Source organism: Miniopterus schreibersii (genome assembly GCF_964146895.1).
Source record: "Miniopterus schreibersii genome assembly, chromosome: 10".
In the NCBI taxonomy this organism is placed as follows: Eukaryota; Metazoa; Chordata; class Mammalia; order Chiroptera; family Miniopteridae; genus Miniopterus; species Miniopterus schreibersii.
This window is the reverse complement of record NC_138110.1, coordinates 61,599,870-61,619,005: the sequence shown is the minus strand read 5'-3', so window position 1 is coordinate 61,619,005 and position 19,136 is coordinate 61,599,870. Positions and strand designations below refer to the sequence as shown.

The 19,136-nt window shown below is 49.0% G+C and overlaps 2 protein-coding genes across 4 annotated transcripts; both read right to left on the bottom strand.

Moving 5' to 3' along the window:
• Nucleotides 1–1,676: 1,676 nt before the first annotated feature.
• Nucleotides 1,677–4,694, bottom strand: LOC308562334 (putative testis-specific Y-encoded-like protein 3; the record flags this gene model as incomplete). The annotated part of the gene is given in 8 exon segments (XM_081148326.1): nucleotides 1,677–2,138; nucleotides 2,142–2,226; nucleotides 2,228–2,453; nucleotides 2,456–2,479; nucleotides 2,482–2,830; nucleotides 3,134–3,227; nucleotides 4,343–4,456; nucleotides 4,684–4,694. Coding segments are annotated over 8 exon segments (1,365 nt in total).
• PLAGL2 (PLAG1 like zinc finger 2) lies at nucleotides 2,775–19,117 on the bottom strand. 3 transcript variants are annotated; one of them, XM_081149900.1, is made up of 3 exons: nucleotides 18,961–19,117; nucleotides 13,226–13,597; nucleotides 2,775–10,006 (listed from the first exon to the last, which is right to left on the bottom strand). In XM_081149900.1, exons 2-3 carry the CDS (start codon nucleotides 13,483–13,485, stop codon nucleotides 8,776–8,778), a joined length of 1,491 nt encoding a protein of 496 aa, XP_081006026.1. In that variant the 5' UTR covers nucleotides 13,486–13,597; nucleotides 18,961–19,117; the 3' UTR covers nucleotides 2,775–8,775. The 3 variants fall into 3 exon arrangements, with proteins under 3 accessions (XP_081006026.1, XP_081006027.1, XP_081006028.1); XM_081149901.1 differs by lacking the exon at nucleotides 13,226–13,597; XM_081149902.1 differs by lacking the exons at nucleotides 13,226–13,597; nucleotides 18,961–19,117 and adding an exon at nucleotides 13,137–13,217.
• Between the last annotated feature and the right edge of the window lie 19 nt (nucleotides 19,118–19,136).

Sequence of the window (19,136 nt, the reverse complement as noted above, 5' to 3'; positions counted from 1 at the left end):
CAGGGGACTCTCTGCCTTCCACTCCACAGGTTCTCAGGTATCCCTGCCTTCCCAGATGGCTTTGGCTTGTTGCACTCCCCTACTGAGAGCACCCCCCCCCCATTATTTTGTGTCAAGGCCTCCCCAAGTCCTGGGGAGCAGAAGACATGACCTTCTATGGGAAGGGGACTGGTTATTGTCATCCCCCAAATAAGATGGAAACACGAAAGCCTGGGAAGGGGAACTTGGGGTGGGGTAGGGGGGAGTACCTAAGCTCTTGTACCTACAGGATCCCATGAGGGGGATTGAACCTGGTGGAAGAAAGAGTTGGGCTAAAGTTAGTCTAAAAGAACACAGCATAAACAAAACAATGAACTATCCCTACCCCTGGGAGCCCAGACCTCCTGGTCCCTGTTCAGCAGCCCTGTACTGTTCCCCTTTGAAGATTCTAGACCTTGCTGAAGAGGGAAGGGCATGGGAGCAGTGGGGACAAAGCACCAGCAGCTATGAGCCAACCCTCCCTCTCTGGAGACGAAGAGGCAAATTAAACAAGACAGCCTGTCTCCTCAGCTGTTTATAAAAAGCCTTGCTGCTTCAGTTCCTTATTTTGTTTCTGAGCTGTCACTTTAAATAAAAGGATGTGAGCTCTTGGCAGGTATAGACCCCATGACCAGAAATACCTCTTCCCCAGCACCCCCAACCTGGCAGCCTAAAAACAGGTAGAGGCAGGGGGAGCTGGATTCTGTGGGAGTCCAGTGACTGGGGCTCAAGAAGGTAGGCTTCTGGAAGAGAGCCAGTCCTTGCCCCTGCCTTGAGCATGCCCAGATATGCCACCATAGCAGAGTTCTGGGGACTTGGGGGGGTCTCTTGTGCATTTGCAGGTGGCCCACTTGGGTCCACAGGCAGTTCTTGAGGTCCTTATAGACCTGGGAGCAGGCAAAAAGGTTGGTGGCAACCTGGGCAGAACTCACGAGAAGGGTGATGGCCAGACATTGATAAGGTTCAGCACAGACCTTCACAGATAGCAAGCTGCGAGATAGGAACAACATGGGTAAGAGCAGTGTGATCACAAAGAATGTGTTGCCCACTGCTTCATGTCCTTGACCTCACCCATGCCCAACAAACTGTCTGCTGTCTGTGTGCCCATTCTGCCAGATGCTTAACAGTCCAGCAGTCTAGGGTAGCCCAGCCTGTGATACTGAAGCTCTGAGGCCCTAGAATGTCCAAGTCTGGTTGCCAGCCAGCACAATGCGCCCACTTCATTGTAGGTGATAAGACTCAGCTTGCCACAACCAATGTGCAGGGCCAGCCTAAATACGAAGCCCAGCATGCTGTGACCTTGAAGAGGCACTGGTCCTCCTAGCGATGACTTGCGGGTGCCCATCTCAGAAATGGGTGAGAAGGCCATGATCAAAGATACATCATGAAGATGATGGCAGTACACATCTACGGCACTGGATGCTTTGGATAGACACTGTGGCATGTGAGTTCCGTGATGCATGGAGGCCACATGGAAACAAAAGAGCTTGGCCATGAAGCCAGAATCTTGGAGCTATATCCACTGAATGTCCAGAGAGGCCAGAGTGCATGGAGGAGAAAGCAGATGGCAGAGTGCCATTGCTGGCCTAAGCAGAGGCCCATATGAGGCAGAAGGAAATCATATGTAGGTAGGGCAGGACTTAGCCAGGCTGGAACCCCTAGGGCCTAGGAGGGGGCTCTGTGGGCCATCTTGCTAGGCCTCGCCTGGCTCTGTGGGGCCTATCCCCCAGCAAGTAGTATTGCAGGGGGTTGGGCCACAGGTCCTCTTTAATAATCTGGGCAACACAGTCAGTCTCCGGGAGGCTGTGCTGAGAGAACCAACTGAAGAAGCTCCCAACAGTCTCCTGGTTCCTGTGCACCAGAGCAGGGGGATCCTGGCCCCGGTGCCATCGGATGCGAGTTGCGATTGACACCACCCGGCCTGAGGATCTGCATTCATACTCTTTCATGATCACCTTGTTCTGGAAGTAGGGGTTGCTCCAAAAGCGGAACTCGAACTTGCAGCCTGTCCTGGCATGCCTGAGCTCCCTCACCTCCAAGTTCATCAGGTAGCAGAGCATGTCTTCATCTCTGGGGCTGACCATGGCTGACAGCTGCGGATGGTTCAGGAAGGGGGTGACTCAGAAACCAGGAATATTCTGGAAGAGGAAGCTCCAAAGGGCTAGGTGCAACCTGTGCATGCGCCCACACCTGCGCTCCAGCCGGCCTGGCACTCACCGCCTCCAGCTCCCATTGGATGGCCTCCAGTGAGTCCACAATTGGGCCATCAAGGTTTACGCGCCCCGGTCCTTCCTGCGCCGCCACTCTCACCTCCAGCTTCTCCTCCCCGACCAGGTTCTCTGCCACCTCCATCTCCTCGCCCACCTGCTGGTTTTGCACCTTCCAATCTGCCTCCTCCAAGAAGGTCGCGCCCTCCTCGATCATCACTTCCTCGCCTTCCCGCCGGCACCAGCCCGAGCCCCCACCCCTCTGCACCACAGGTTTCTGGGGCCTCGCCCCCCACGAGGCCGTTTTCCGGGCTACGATCAGTAGCTGCGGAGGCCGCTCCTCGGCGTCCAGGGACTGGCGTGGAGGTCCCGGGGCCGGCTGCGGGGTCTGGGTGCCCGCGTTCCCGGGTTTCTTGGGCGCAAGCTGCCAGGGCGCGAGACTCCCTCCAGCGCGCGCGGGGTTTCCAGGACGCCCGCACCGTTATCCTCCAGCACCTGCGGAAGCCTCTGGCCGGCAGGGGCTCGGGGCGCGCGGGCAGCACAGCGGGTTCCGCGAGAAGGGAGGCTGGCGGCTGGCGGCTGGCAGCCTCACCGCCCGCCCGAGGCTGGGAGGTGGGTTCTCCTCCTCCGTGGCGCGCTCCGCCCCCCGCGCCCCCTCATTCCGGATGTGATTCGCTAGGGTCGCCAGGGGGCCTGGCGCCCCGAGGCCTGGCGGAGGAGCCGGGAGCTTCCTGGTGGGGATGCAACTATGGGTGCCAGCCAGAACTGGCCCCAGATTAGTAGGGCCCTGGCGGTGAAGGGCGGGCGTGTACCTAGCAAGGAGCAGGTCGGAGCAGGCACCGGGGATCAAGCCCAACCCCCGGCCACAGACAGAACCTTCCATCACAGCTACCACGCTAGGCGATTACCGTTCCCTGCACCTGCGACGGGCAGGTGGGAGTCTTCCGGTGCCCCCAGTCGTCTGCAGTTTGGGGGCAGCTGTAGGACACCTGCAGCTTCGCACTGCTAAATTACTCAGGCATATGCAGGGGCCCAAGAGGTATCCCTTGCAACCAGACTCAAAACTGGGAGCCGCCGTTGACGGTAATTGACGAGCACACGGAGGTGCTCAAAATATGTGTGAGAAGCAAGGTCAGAGTAAAAGGATCTGGGACAAGGGGAGGTCTCAACCGGAGAGCAAGTGGGCACCTGCTTGGCTTCCCCCACACCAGTTGAGTCCTTGTGGGCTAGTAGGCTGAAAGGTAGACACTTTGTCCTAGGCTCATAGGGTACCCCTTGGCTCTGTACCAGGCATTTCACAAATGTGAACTGAGTCTGAAGTGCAGGGTCTGTTCGTGCTTGGATAGGTAAGAGATTGGATGGACCACCCCCTGCAGCCCTGATCCTACAAATGCATCTGTGCTCCTGTGGTCTTGGCTTAGAAACTTATGTCCCTATTCTGCCTGGAAGTTCTTGCCACCTCCTCCAGAAACCCTAAAGCCTCCCCTGGCCCAATGGATAAGAGTCTGAGCCCCCAGACCCATCCTAGGTCACAAACCCCCTAGAGGACAAGGTGGATTTCCTTGGGGCCCTAGCCATAGATCTGACTCATTGAGGTGGACAGTGAACATTTGTCAAGTAAATGGAAGGCCAAAGAGATGAAGGGGCAGCCCACTGCCTTTTTTTACACAAAACACCTGTTACACACATTAACACTTGTTAATACCCCATGGACTCCTGAGCTGGATTCCAGAGTTGTACTACTTGGCTATTGGACACTGGCTCCAGACCACAGAAAAAAAACTCAGTCTGAGCCCTGGATGGATCTTTGCACAAGGGATGGGGCCCAGGATAGTGGTAACTACCTTTATTAGAATCTGGCCAAACCATGTCAGCTTCTCAACAGTTTTTCTGAACCTAACGGATAGGCACAAGTGTGGACAAGGTCAGGTCCTAGCTCTGTCACTTACCAGATGTGCACCGTGGACAACCAGTATCCATTCCTCTTTCTAACAGTACCCCAAATTTCCTTTGAGAAACCAATTTTCCAGTCTCAGTCTTGTCATCACTGGCTTATAGTGACTGGTCTGGGGATGGCACAGAACCCCAACAAGGCCAATGAGACAGAAGATGCTTACTGGGGCTTCTGTGAATAATACTCCTCTCCTGAGAGCCTGTAAAGGTTCCCTTTCTCCTCCTGGTCAGCACTGTGTGGGAATGACAGGTCTGGAATCATAGCAGCATTCCAACTCCTACACAAAGGAACAGGTCACTTTAGGCCCTGAGGATGAAGTCACAACTGCACAAGATAGGCCAAAGAGAAATCAGAATGCTCAGACCAACCATTTGAATTGCTGGATCAGTTCTAACCTAAAGACTAATCTGTATCTGGCATTTTCAGTTACATGAAATTTCATTGAGTCAATTTGATTTTTCTGACCTCGCATCCAAGATTAAGTGATAGTATGATGCCACTTACCTCAAAGGCATCCTATTAAGATCTTTTCTTTCAAAGCGCAAAGTTTCTAGGTGCTAATGTGTAGGTTGTTACTGTCTGTCCTACACTCATCATCTTGGATGCTAAAGACGTTTGGAGGCTCCAGTTCTTCCCCAGGCTCTCTCCAACCCTTTCCCAATCATATAGGTTCACAACTTCCAAACACATCATTCAGAAGTTTTTAATAAACAACTTCATTATAAAAACTTTTTTTTTGAAAATGTAATTCTGTAAAACATTGAAAAATCTACTTTAACAAAGATATGCCCTGTGCATTTTCTAATGGCACTTATATTTTACAATTAAAAACCTTGTTTTATATAAAGCCAAAAATACTCCAAGAGGTTATTCACTGTGTTTACAAAGTGCTAGAAGGTTTTTGTCTTGTATTTTTCTCTTTAAATAATCTGGCGTTACGAAAGAGTGGCTCCAAAGCCTTGACCACTGGGAGGGAGGGAGGTGTATGAGGAGAAGTGGTGTGGCAGTTCTAGTGCCAAATATTCAGAGGTGGAGATGTGCATATGGGGAGAATCAGCTAAGAAAATCAGCTTACATCCGAAGAAATCAGACTGGAATATTTCTTCCAAACCCCTTCACAGAGGCACTAGGTTATCATGGTGAATCCTTCTCCTGTCAGAACCAGAACACCCTTTTCCCTAGCCACAGACTCCACTCTCCAGTGGTGAAGGTCACAGCCAATTCCTTCCACAGCAGGTTCAGAGCTCCAGGAGAGGCCAGGGTTGGGTCCCAGAGGAACCTGGATTTTTCTGGCCAACACCTGCCTAAGGCAAAGTTTATTACATAAATATCCTTGTTAAAAGCAAAATATTGATCCTGTACAATATAAACTGTTAAAAAAAAAAATCGTGCTTACAAACAGCTCCTAGATAAGAGGGAAGGTGGAGAAAGGGGTGGGAAAAAAACTACCAAAAAGAAGGAAGGGGGGATTTAAAGGGCTACTAGGGGAAAGTTAGGGTAGTGGGAGAATTTCAACTTAGGACAATATCTATGAGCAAAAAAGTAATCACACCTGCGTCCCGGATTTCCATTAACAATATGCCATTTGTAAAAGGCTAGGGGGAAAAACTCATTGGTGCTCCATTCCCTAGCTCTCACCTCTTTAAGATGTGCACAGATCCTTTGTGCTCACAGAGCTGGGCATGTCATCCTCTGGCCCCCAGGACTACACTCAATGGTGACCAGCTACTGTGCAGGGCAGGAGGTGCTGCCCCCATTCAGGGCAGCTCATCACTGACAGAAGTTAGAGATGGTGGGGAAAGGGGACATTACCCTTTTCCTGGTCCCTGTTTGGTCTCTGCCACATGCCATGGTTCCTGTCCTGGGTAGATGGCCCTCAGGCTTTCATGGCCTTAGTAAGGGTACTGACGTGGGTTTGGTACGAGTGTAGGATAAAGCTATTCTTATCTTTTGAACAAGCAGGCCAATAAGGCTTTTTTTTTCTTCTTTTTTTTTAATTATGGAAAGTGAGGTTTAAGAAACAGCTGGGTGGTTATGGCAAAAAAAAAAAAAAAAAAAAGGTAAAGGCAGATGTTCCTCTGCACCTGCAAAGTTCACAGTGACAGGGAAATTCCTTATGGGTGGTGAGGGCACTGAAGGAAGACGGAAGGGAGCAGGATGGAAGGAAAAGGAGAGGGGAAAAGGGGCAAGGCTCAAATTACAAGGTTTTAAATAGTTGCTTTGCCTGTCCTATGAGTTTCCCAGCATCACTAATGGGGGAGGATTCAAGGAAGAAGACTGGAAAAAGCAGGCAGAAAGGAGGGGTCTCCTCTAACAACCTGAGACTATATTCTGTGGCCAGAGACCCATTTGCCTCTGTAAACAAAGGGTGCCGGGGAGGGTGGGGAGAGGGTGAAGGGTTGCTGGGTCTAGTGATGAAGACCAGAGACAAGGAGAATGGCAGCACTGAGTCCTGCTTGGATCCTCACATAACCATTTCCTGTAATACGAGTCCCAATAACATGCACAGCATGCAGGAGGTGGCTGCGTACCAAGGTGGACGCTTTTAAAAATAAACCTTAATCAGTCCCTGGGACTCACTGAAACTAATTTTTAGAAGCAAATCATCTAGTCTGATTCTAACCTTGCCAGACATTTTTATATCTGGTTTTATTTTTTAAAAGTATCCCCAGCTACCGTGCCTAAATCAAAACATGCTTATTTGCTCCACATTGCTTCCAATCAAGGGCAAGGGAGCTACATTTTAAGGCTTTCACCTCAAACAAAGAGTACTGGCCTGGGCTGAAGTACAGAAGCCTGGGTCTTGGACCTGCTCAGTTTCTGACCAAAGGGGAGGAGGAAGAGGATTGAGAGGAGGCTGAGGCAGTTCCTTGGTAGTCTGTCCTGAAACCCTAGTGGAGGAGCCAGCATGAGGCACCCGCCGTGAGAAGTGCCCAGAAACTGCTGGCTGCATCTGAGGAGTTAACAGTAAAGAGGTAGAAGTGTGTTTCTGAATCAGAGTGGAGGTATCTCAAGAGGGTCCCACACTGGTGGTCCCTGAGCTACCTCCCTTCCATGAGTGGGAAGAGTGCCCATGCAGAACTGAGATGAAGCAGGGATGGGGTTCAACTGGGCAAGGGCTGTGCTGTCCGTGGCAGAGCCCCACAAGTCAGAACTAATCATTTGTTGCACGTAACCTTGCTGAGTACTGGGGGCAAAACTGAGGGGGGCCACAAGAGGAAGGTGGAAGTTCTTTGATGGAAAGCAGAAAAGCCTATGTACAGTGGCCCTGAGTCCAAGGAAACTGCAAAGTGGAAGAGAGAAGAGTGACACTGTCATTAAGAAAAGTTTGGTGTGGGAGGCAATGATGCACCCATAGATTAGGACTCAACTACCTGCCCAGTCCCAACTTTCTGAAAACTCTTCTTGCTACAATTCCACAACTTCCTGGAAAAGAGACAGGTAGGAGAGAGACAACTGAGGAGTTCACATCCTCTCCTTTGCAATTCACACCAGCCTAGAACCCAAGCCCCTCCTTCTAAGACTCATGATAAAAGCTCATGATGTTCAGTGTGGGGTATAGGGAATGGGGAGGTGATGGAAGTGGGTATGCCTTTCATTTCTTCCCCTCCCCAGTTCAAAAGGGGAATGAGGGGGGTCATGATGTATACTTGGAGAAAAACAGAACTGCAGACCTGTGAGAAAACTGCTCCAATCTTCTTGCCTGTCTCCTGCAGACACTGCTGAGGAAGGCAGGAACAGACACAGTGATGGAAAATGGCGAGAATGAAGCAGTCCAAAGTCAGTTTATTTCCCCACAGGGGAAAAATATGACCTCAAGTGAAGAGAAGTCAGCGAGACCCGACTCCGCCTTGTAAACAGGGCTCCGGTTAACACCAGGTACCGAAAGGTTCCAGCTGGTGCCAACTGGAATGGACTGGTGGGAATGAATTCACGGTGTGTAAACAATGTTCACTGCAATCATTCTAAGGCTAACAGCTCGGCAAGGGAGGTGAAATGGTGTGTCTGAAGCGATTATGTAAACAGTACCGTTGCTGGACAACACTGACTGAAAATGGAGGTGCTGGTACAGGAGGGATGGGGGTAGTGAGGAATAGAGGCCCTCTCTCCTGCCTGTTGGTTGGAAGCAGGTGATAGAGCCAAGTGACCCTATGCATCAGGGCCTGACCAACTGCTGTGGGGTCTGCAGGATGGGACCAGAAGGCGGGCTTCTTCGGCTATTTTTCTCGAGGTCATCCAAAGTGAAACCCTCTGTGTCTCCAACAGGTCTCCCCCTTCTCCAAAGAGAAGGAGGTTCTGACATTTTGGAGAAAGAGAGGACTAAGTGTGGCTCCCGATTCAGATCAAAAAAATAAAAATAAAAATACCTGAAGTCCTATAGTATGCGATCTTTTCATGGGGTTGGGGCTCAAGGCTCTTCCTAGAACTGATCCTGGAGCCTGAGCCCCCAAACCAAGTGCTCCATACAGATACTGGATTTTTTTTCTGTTTGAATCCAGCTCTGAAAGCTCAGCTGCCTTTATAGGGGATGCAGATGGGATGGGTACTGAAGCGCTCTGACAGAATCCAAGACTGAGCTGAGGGCCTCCTTGGGGGCTACTGGAATGCCTGGTGGAAACGAGGCAGGGTGGTGGTGCTCAGGCCAGAGGTGAAGACAGGAGGCAAGGAGTGCAGAGGCCCAAAGTTCAGAGGTCCCCCAGCTCCCGGGGAATCTTGAGGCTGAGCTTGCAATGTGGTGAGCAGGGGTTGTGCCTCAGCCTGGGAATAGCCCATGACTAGGCCTCCTGTGGCCCCAGGCGGGTTACACGAGGGCAGATTGAGTGGAAGAAAGCCCAGTAAGTGGGAGAAGTCCACATTAGCAGCGCAGAGGGCCTCAGAGAGGTTGGCGGGGCTCTTGGTGAGCAGTGCTTCATCTAGGAGGGCCGCAGCTGCCGCCGGCTGAGGTGAGGCGGGCTGGGGTTCAGCGGATGAGAGAGACAGGCTTCCAGGAAGCTCCGCCAGAAAACTATCCACCTCCACTTTGGGCAATTTGTCGGGCAAGTATGAGGTAGATCCAAGCTGGTATTTTGGAGGAAGCTGAGCTGGAGAAGAGATAGGCGAGGATTCCAGAGGGTAGCTCATACCCATGGGCAGCGTGTTGTGCACCAGGGAGTGTGGCATGCCCGCACTGGGCATGGTAGGGATGTGGGCGCCATACATGCCCATGGGTAACATACTAGGGAAGGCCTTGGCCCCCATCATGTCCCGAGAGGCCATGCACAGCACAGGGCTCAGCTCTTCCTTCACACTGACTGTGGAGCTGCAGCTGAGTAGGCCTAACATGTCCACTGGCTCTGTCTTAATCTTGAGCAACTCCTGCGAGTGGCTCTTCTTGACATGCCGTGTCAGGTGGTCCTTGCGGCCAAACCGCTGGGCACAGTACTGGCACAGGAAGTCTTTCCGGCCTGTGTGCACCACCAGGTGCCGCCGCACATCCTTACGAGTATAGAACCGCCGGTCACAGTGGTCACAGGGGTGCTTCTTCTCCTTGGCACCCCCTGCTACCCGGCGTGAGTGGGCCTTCAGGTGCTCTAGCAGGGCCTGGGTACTCTCAAAGGCCTGCAGGCACACCTTACAGCTGAGGTCACCGCTGCTAGCGGCATGCATGGCCAGATGGCGCCGGTAGCCCAGCTTCGTATTATAATTCTTACCACACTCGGAACAGTGGAGAGCCTCTTTGTTGGGGTCATGGGTCTGCAGGTGGTTCCGAAGATGGTCCTTGCGGTGAAACATCTTATCACAGTACATGCACTGGTGTGGTTTTTGGGCTGAGTGGGTGGCCATGTGCCTGGGGTAGGGATGGAGGAGGACAAAGATGAGATCACAAGGGCTAGCCAGACAACTGAGGTGCCCATCATCAGGGAACTAGATAGAAAAATTATGGTAGGGCCATACAATGGAATGGCTGGAATGCCAACTATATTCTAGATATCCTTGCCTACCTGCAGAACCATATACAGGGTGGGACAAAAGTAGGTTTACAGTTATCCATATGGAAAATAATGCAATAATTAATAATACAAGAATAAACTGTTCCACGTACTTACACTATAAACCTACTTCTGCTCCATCCTGTATGTACTGTTTTCTTTGCAGCACTGTGTATAGTAGCAAAACATCAGGAATAATCTAAATGTTCATCAATAGGGAACTGGTTAAATAAATTATGATAAATTCATAAAATGACTCAACTTTTAAAAATAAGGCAGCTGTCGCCCAGCCGGCATAGCTAAGTGGTTGAGCATCGACCTATGATCCAGGAGATCGTGGTTTGATTCCCGGTCCAGGCATATGCCCGGGTTGCGGGCTCGATCTCCAGGAGGGGGCATGCAGGAGGCAACCAATCAATGATTTTCTCTCATCAGTGATGTTTCTCTCTCTCCCTCTCCCTCCCTCTCTCTGAAATCAATAAAGACATATTAAAAATAAATAAGTATAAAAAAATAAAAATAAGGCAGCTTTCTAAGTACCCACAGGGAACAAGCTCCTAAAATGCAGTAAGTGGGGAAAAAAGCAATGAGACAGAAGAGTGCATATAGACTGGCACTATGCATATAAAGGGAGGGAAATATATATAAGTATGCTTGCATATACTTAAAATATTTCTGGAAAGATATAAAAGAAACTGACAACTTTGGTTGCCTTTGGGGAGAAGAAATATGCAGCTTATGGGTGTGATGGAGAATTTTCATTGTACCTTATAGTACCTTTTGAATTATGTGAATATATTTTCTTTTTAAGAAATTAAATTTAAAAAATTTTAAGTGACACAATAAAGGGAAAATGAAATATGTCTAAACTTCCTGATCTGGGGCTGAGTCAAAAAAGGAAGTTCAATATAATGTATATAATATAATCCCTTGTGCAAATAAAAAGGGAATACATGTTTGAATGTCTCAGCAAGGACACATAAAGAAACTGACCCTCCTCCCACCTCCCCGGGTGCCTCTGGGGAGGAAAATAGTGACTTCAAGTGTGAAGACAATTCATTTTTCACTGCATGCCCATTCGTACCATTTAAATTGTTTGCCATGTAAACCAGCAACATTTAAAAAATGTTTTCACAGTATGGCACCTCAGTGTTCCTTGATTTACCTGCTCCCATCTGGCTGGAAAGCACCTCAGAGTCTAGGAATTACAACCCAGAGCTCCACAATACATTCAGAATCAACTCAGCAAGACTTTGAGGACCCACCATTTGCCAGACCCTGTGTGAGTTGAGTCATTACCTTGTTCTCCATAAGAGGCTGAAGCATAGAGCAGTCCCACCCACCAGACAGTAAGTGGCAGAGGCTAAATTTAGGCACAGAACTTCTTGAGAATAGGGTTCACTTAGGTATGCCACCACTGTCTCTTGTATAGCACCCAGTGATGCTTTCTACCTGAAGAGCATCAAACATCCCCCTTACTCTCATGCTACTCTCACGCTCATGCCTATGACAGTTATTATTGACCTCCTATGACATAACTGACATGACAATATATGAGGAGGAAGTGCTGAGTGATCCACAGTCTACTTCCTTCATTTTGCAGTTGAAGAAACTGAAGCTCAGAGAGGTTCAGTAACTCACCTAAGATCCCACAATGATTATGGGTAGAGTCAGGGCTCCTGCCTCCTGGACTAGGACCCTTCTTACACCCTCCCATTGTCACCTAAACTGTCACTAACATGGTCTAACGGGAGCATCTGAGAACATGCTCCCCAGCATTACTATCAGCTGGACTCAAACACAAAAAATTCTCAAAAAAAACCCCCAAAGATGGTCTAAGAGGACAGCCCCAACTGCAGTCCACCTAAGACACAGGAGCACACAGAATCAAAGCATTCTTGAGGACCACAGAACTGTCACGAGGGCAATTCTGGTCACATACTACTCTGTTACCTATTTTAGTTCCTTCCTATCAACTGTTTTCCAGAGAAGGAACTGAGGCTTTCTGTGGTCATCTTGTTCATATATTTACTTGTTTGTTGTCTGTTACACTATTAAGACAATAAACTCAAGGAGGGCCAGCACTCAAGGAGGGCACCTATCTGCGCCTGGTATGTAGCAGGAGTTTAATAAATCAGTTTGACAGATGGATAGAAGACTATTTTTATCAGACAGTCTCTCACTTGTACAGGGAATGCTCATGCTCCTCCTCTAGTAGAAAAGGCAGATAAAATAAAACTGCTTAAAATAAGAAGCTGGCTCTCCGTTCAAAGCTGCTCTGCTTTGTACCAGGGTGTTCACATTCAATTTCACTTCAGCAAGGGTTCTTGGCTTGCAAGTTTCAGGAAAGCCACTGACCCAGAGGACACCAGGGACTCTACAGATACGGAAGTAATCATCTGAGTGACAGGCCAGTATAAGAGGCACTGTAATACCTAAAAAGCTACGTGACCTGGCTAACTCACTTCCCCACTCTGAGCCTCCACTTTAAAATTTATAGATGAGACCACACTGTCTCCTTTTCCTTCTAAAGTTCTAAGATGGATTCCTAATTTTTGACCAAGACTTTCTCCATTACCTTACAGGAGTGGGGAAAATAGTACAGAAAAAAATATTCAATCTAGTTTGTTCATGGCTGTATGATACTGTATCCATTATATTCGTGTTTGAATAAAAAACACCACCATGTCCAGCCAGCGTGGCTCAGTGGTTGAACATCTACCCATGAACCAGAAGGTCATAGTTTAATTCCTGGTCAGGGTATATGCCCAGGTTTTGGGCTCGATCCCCAGTAGGGGGCGTGTAGGAGGCAGCCAATCAATGACTTTCTCTCATCATTGATGTTTCTATCTCCCTCTCCCTTCCTCTCTCTGAAATCAATAAAAACATATTTTAAAAAACCAACAACAAAAAACCCCACCACCATTATTTTTTAGTGAGTGACTCCAAATGGTTGACACTCAGGGCACACTTATGGGACAAACTAACCTCTATTCTTCTGCCACACTCAGTGGAATCTCTCTGGCTTTGTCCTTTGGGAACCTCAAGACAGGAAGAGGCATGGGAGTGTCACCTACCTATACAGCTTATACTTGGAGGCAAAAGCCTTGCCACAGTGCAGCTGAGGGCAGCTATATGGTCTCTGCTCTGGATGGGGGAGGCTGTGAGGCCTCAGCTTCTCCCCATTTGAGAAGGGTGTCCCCGAGATTTCACATTGGCACTTCACTTGACTCTCCGCCTCTCGGCCCCGAGGCCTGGGAACTAGTTTCCAGCCCACTTCCTCCTCCTGCTTTGCATCTTGAATCCAGGGGGGGACGCTGGTGAAAAATGTGGTCATGGCAAGGCTAATGGCGAAGGGCCATGTTACTCAGAAAGCCTTCCCATCGGCTCCACACGGGCTCTGCTCTGTCACAGCCTCCAACGCAGCCTTCAGAAAACAATCTCTTCACCTGAAATATCAGAACACCTGGTGTTAGCGAGCCCCATACCATGAAAATATAGGCTCTGGAGGCAAACAGAGCCCTGTTCCAATCCCAGACCTTCCAATTACTTCCCTGAACTGTTTCCTCATTTACAAAATAATCTTAATAATCTCCTAAATCATAAGAATGTCCTGAGGATTAAATGAGATAATGAATATACAACATTCAGCAGAAGGCTGGGCACCTAATAAATGCTTAGTGGTAACTATTATTACTAGTACCACCTACACTATTGGAAACAAGATAATCTGAGGGGGGAAAAGCTCTAAACTCCAAACTTTCTCTTCTAATTTCTCTTTTTCATCCTTTCCACTAAACTTAGAAATATCAGTATCTCCACCTCCTCTTTACCCTAACTTCCCTTCACCCACTACTTTCCTCCACAATCCTCCTCCTCATAGAGGTGCTAAGGAGTAATAAAATGCCCAAAAGGCAACAGAGGAGAAAAAAGGAAAAGCCTTTATTTAGGAAATTTACACCCTGAAAAGTCAGCCTCTGTGCCAGATGTGTTTCTTAGCAGCACATCAACATCAAGAGGTTCTATCTGAGGCGGCAACAGCACACTCAGCATTTCCCCTAAACCAGTACTGGTCCCATCCTGCTCTCCACCACCTCTCTGAGTCTTTTTGTCTCGAGGCCAGACCATGCTTCTTTAGCCAAGTCTGTCCAATACCCCAAGCTGCTGAGTGACCCCTCCTCCAGACCCTCACAGTACACATGTATTTATCCATTACGAGCAGGTAACAACAGACTTGCATTAAAACTTAGTCTCCACTAAACTCTGATTCTTTAAGAGCTCAGATCATATCTCTTTCATCTACATACACCTAGCATTTGAAAAGCACCCTCAACTTTCTTTTAGATGAGTAAACTAGTTGTTGAATATAAGTTGATTCTCATAGGCTTAACTTATGCTCAGGAAGTTCTGTTTAAACTGGGTTTACAGCACTTCCAAAGTGTGGAGCCATTATCTTCAAGTCTGATCCTTTCTTTTGTTGAGTAGAAGGGGCAGGAAGTGGGTAGCGGGGAGGCTGGAGCAAGGTGACACTACTTCTTTCCTGACATCAACTCCTAAGAAAAGGATAGGAGTTACCAAACTGACTCTCAAAAGGGGGGAAAACAGACCTACATTCACATTCACAGGCTCATCAGAGATTACCAACTGCAATGCAACTTGCTACAACAGGGATTTCGTTTGAAGAAGTCATGCCAAAATATGGTCATGAAACTTTTTTACATGAAGGGAGCAAGGAGGGTATCGAGATTGTCCATGAGAATCTGGAGAGGTCTCCAACCATACAACCTAGCTGTGAGCCACAGAATGCTTGCTCAGCTCATTAGCACCTGCTGCTTACAGTGACCATTCATCCAATAGACTGGCCTTGAACAAGATGATGGGATCAGCGGGTTCGTGCCCTACAGAGCTTTGCTCATCTTTAACATGAGCTATGACCTGTTCAGGAACCATTCCACTTGTTGAAGAAACATCACAATGTAATATGATAAACATTTCCCCATCACGAGTGGAGATTTGCCTAGAAAGATCTGCACAAAGGTGGCTGCATTTTGCATGAGTCATGTGCTGGTGAGGCGTAGGTAGCACTAAAAACTAGTCCCACTTGAGCCTTCGAGTCTAGGCATATTTACCTGCTTCACTATAAACCTCAAAGCCCTCTGACGTCTGGCTTTCATTGTTTAAGTATCCTCCTTCTTCACAAGGGTAGAATTACCTGTTTATAATACCAGTGATTACTATGCACCTTGGAACTGGTGCATGAGTTTGAATGTCTAGTTTGGAGGGGATTTCCCCTACCTTCAAAGTCAAATTTTATTCCCTTTTGATATCTAAAATCATGCACCTCAGCCTCTGGAAAGTTGGGAATGGCAGCCAGAGGGAAGCAAGCTGCATCACTCTGGCTGATGTGAGAAGGGAGCCTGGCCCTGGAAATTCCACACAAACTCAGAAAGAGAACAGTACATCCCCCACCTCCCACACGTCCACCTCATCTGTTCTCCTGAACAAGCACAAACAAGACACAGCAGTTTAGTATGCTGCTACTGAAAGAGTGAGTAATGGGCTTCTAGGAAACAGGTTGGTGGTGGCTCAGAGCTCAGGAGGTTGTACTCAGAACCAAAGGAGGAAGGCAGCAGCCATGTGCTTGCCTTGATCTGCATTTAATGGGGCTATGGCTTTAAAAAGAAAACAGCCAACACCCTGATCCTATTCCCCCTACGCTTTTAAAAAGGCACAGTGGAGTCTTTACCTATAGTCACTGGGAGGCTGCTGGATAACCAAAGCTGCTCGTGTTACCTTAGGAACCCTTTTGGGAATCTAGTCTCTTTCCCTCTGTCCTTTGTCTGCAAATTCCTCTCATCCAGAAAGATTCCTGGGTTTTTCTCACATCATCAGGCCTATTCCTTCAGACTTCTTCCTCAGCAAAACTGTCAAAGAATTCTGCTTCTCTTTCAAAGCTGCTCTTCTGGTCTCACATGCTAACCTTGACTACAGAGAAGCTGACAGAACCTGTTCCCATAAAACAAACACAATCAATCCCTCCCAGTTACTGTTATAACTCAGTATATTTTCATCCTAAGATTCCTTCTGGCGCCTGATCTGAAGAGGGAGGTAGGGTGGAAAGAACCTTGGACTTGCTATCAAAAGAGTTGCCACTTACTGGCTGTGAAACTATGAACAGGTGATTTTGTTTCTCTGAACCTCAGTTTCCTCAATTTCTAAGACAGAGATTTATTGGAAGCATTTGAGATTTTGCTTCCCGACAATGTCCTCAGTCTGGCTGAAATAAATGGTTACAAAAATAAAATAAAAAGTAGAGATTTACTGTCCTTAACTATAATATTCTCATGGAGGATTAAGGGAAATAATACTCTTGAAAGCATCTGACATATTAAATGTGTGAATACATGTAGTGTCATCTATGACATCCAATTTGTGTCTGCCTCTTTTCTACATGGCCTGAGTAGTACTTCTTTTTTCCCCTCCCCTTTAATGTTACTTTTCAGACCTCAGCTTCCTTCCCTTCCCAACATCTCCCCAGAATGCAACCTTCCCCTTTTCCCCTCACAATTAACCCTCAGACATCCCTTCTAACCAGTCCCTCTTTACTTTACCTTCCTACAGCACCATATGCTGGGCCAGAGTTCTCTCACTTTAGGCATCTCTTTTATTATTGAGACTGTACCACAAATACAAATGCTTGCCAAAAACTCTTTGGAAGAGTTTGGCCCTCTTTGGAAGCTGAAAGGAGACAAATCGCTCCCTAGTCTGTCTGTCCTCAGTTGTGAGCCATGATGCCTGCTGCCTTCTGGTGAAACTAGTTTTTATGATGTTACATCATCTCTACAGAAACTGTGTTCTTTCTCCATTATTAGCCTGTTTCCTCATCTGTAAAGCTAAAAATACTTACCTCACAGGCTTGTTGTAAGGATTATGTTAGTCAGGTATGCAAAGAGCTCAGCATAGGGTTTGGCTTGCTGTAAGCACCCAACAAAAGGCAGCTATTACCTTTGCCTTTGTATTGAGTTGCATGTTCCCACCTTCTGCTGCCACACTTGAATTCTCCCAACCCTCAAAAAACTGTTGAGAAATAGCCCTCCTGCAGCAAGGAAAGGGTTAATCTCTAAGTGTTCTTAACTAGAGAGACCCACAGAGGATTAACAGCTCCACTTCAGTGACTACCCTAAAATAGCTTTTATCCCTCCCGCCTAAGAGCTACTTGGGGATCTGAAGATCTCAATTCAACACCTGCCGAGGAGGAAACACACCCTGGAACCCGTTCCTTGGGGTGGATAGAATCTTCCCTTAAGCAGAACCCAAAATAGCACTGAGAAATTATAAATAGATTTAAAGAAAACACACACACACACAAAACAGGTCCTGACCTGGTTAGCAGAAACAAATCTAAAAGACACACTGACTGGCTGGAAAACAGTGGGAAGTGGAGACTGAGAATAGCTGCCCCCCTCACCCACTCTCAAACGCACACTCGAGTGGTGGGAGAATTAAATTACAGAGAGGCTGGGGAGGCTCAGTGACTTGCATCATTCCAAGAGATATCAAACTGGATTAACAGGGGTTGGATCTACTCTCGGGCTGCTAGTTCTGTCAGTTTAGATGGGCCCTCTCTGGAGTCCCTTTGATTTACAACTTACTCTCATTCCCGCAGCCTCCCACCTGCTCCTGAGGCCTTGAGAAAAGGGCTGTAACTCACTACAGCCCCATTTTCATGAGGAGAAAACCTGATCAGATACCCACCCCCACCCCAATCTGGTGGCCTTTCCTGGGGGGGGGGGGGCAGTTAGAAACCCAAGGCCAGCCTCTATCACAGTCCTAAACTGACAGACGGAAAAACACACAAGCCAGAAGACAAGCTACACTGGCAGGTGAAACACCAGCAACTCCCCCACACCAGTTGTCCCCATATCTTCCACCTTATAGGTCCCTTTCCCCCACCAAGCTGGGGCCACAGTGTGGGTCTGGATTTGCAGGGAACAGCCTGGCTCCTCCAGCAGCTTCCTGACCACCCCACTGTGTGATGGGGAAAGTTACATACCCTTGGGCCCAGGAGAGATGGGAGTGGACAGCTGCCTGCCTGGGAAGGAACAAATTCAGGGATGGGAATAAAGGGCAAGTTTGGCAAGGAATCATGAGCAAGTTAACTGGATCTCTAAGGGACCCCCAAAAAAGATACTGGGGAATTATAAGGACTGGAAGGTTCCAGATAGTCACAAGTGAATTCCTCGAATTTCAAGAGTCTGGAAATGGGTATCCGGGTGGAAGATACCTAAGGTTAGGGAGTGTGGCCACTGAGGAGGAAACTTTAGGTAGGTCTTATCTGGGCTCTCTAAACCAAGTATTTGAGAGAAGCCTCAAAAGGGGTTGTGAGGTTCTGGAAAATGAAACAGAGGGTAAAGAAAGGACTATTTAGACCAGGGAAGGGGGTTCTGTGGGTCTGGGTAGGCGTGTCCGAGGGGAGCGAGCAGGTGCAGCTTATCTGGGTCTCCAGGGACCCTGGGGATAGGCGGTAGTGGACCTTCGAGCTGCGCCTCCAAGTCTCGGAAGGGAGGAAGCCCAGTGGGGTTTCTTCGCGTCCCCCAGACCCAGGTATGGGGTCCGGGGAGAGTTTTCGTCACCCTGGGGCCTGTCTGGGCCCGGGATGACGCACAGGAGGCCCTGGTCGGGGGTGTGGACGACCGCGCTGAGGGGCCCAAGAAGAGGGGCGCCGCCGCTCCGGGTGCCGGGCGCGCGGGCGCTGCGAGACGGCCCCCCGCCCCGCTCCCCGCCGTACCCCGGGGCCCTCGCCGGCACTCACCGCGCTCGGGGCCCCGCACTGCGGGCCGGGCCGCGCTCGGGCTCCGCCAGGCCCGCTCAGGCCCCGGTAGTGGCGGCGGTCGGGCCATTGTACGGTGCATTGTGGGAGCCGCGCGAGCGGGCGCTCGGGCCGTGGAGGGGGCGGTGCCGCGGGATCTCTATGGTCCCGCCCGCCAG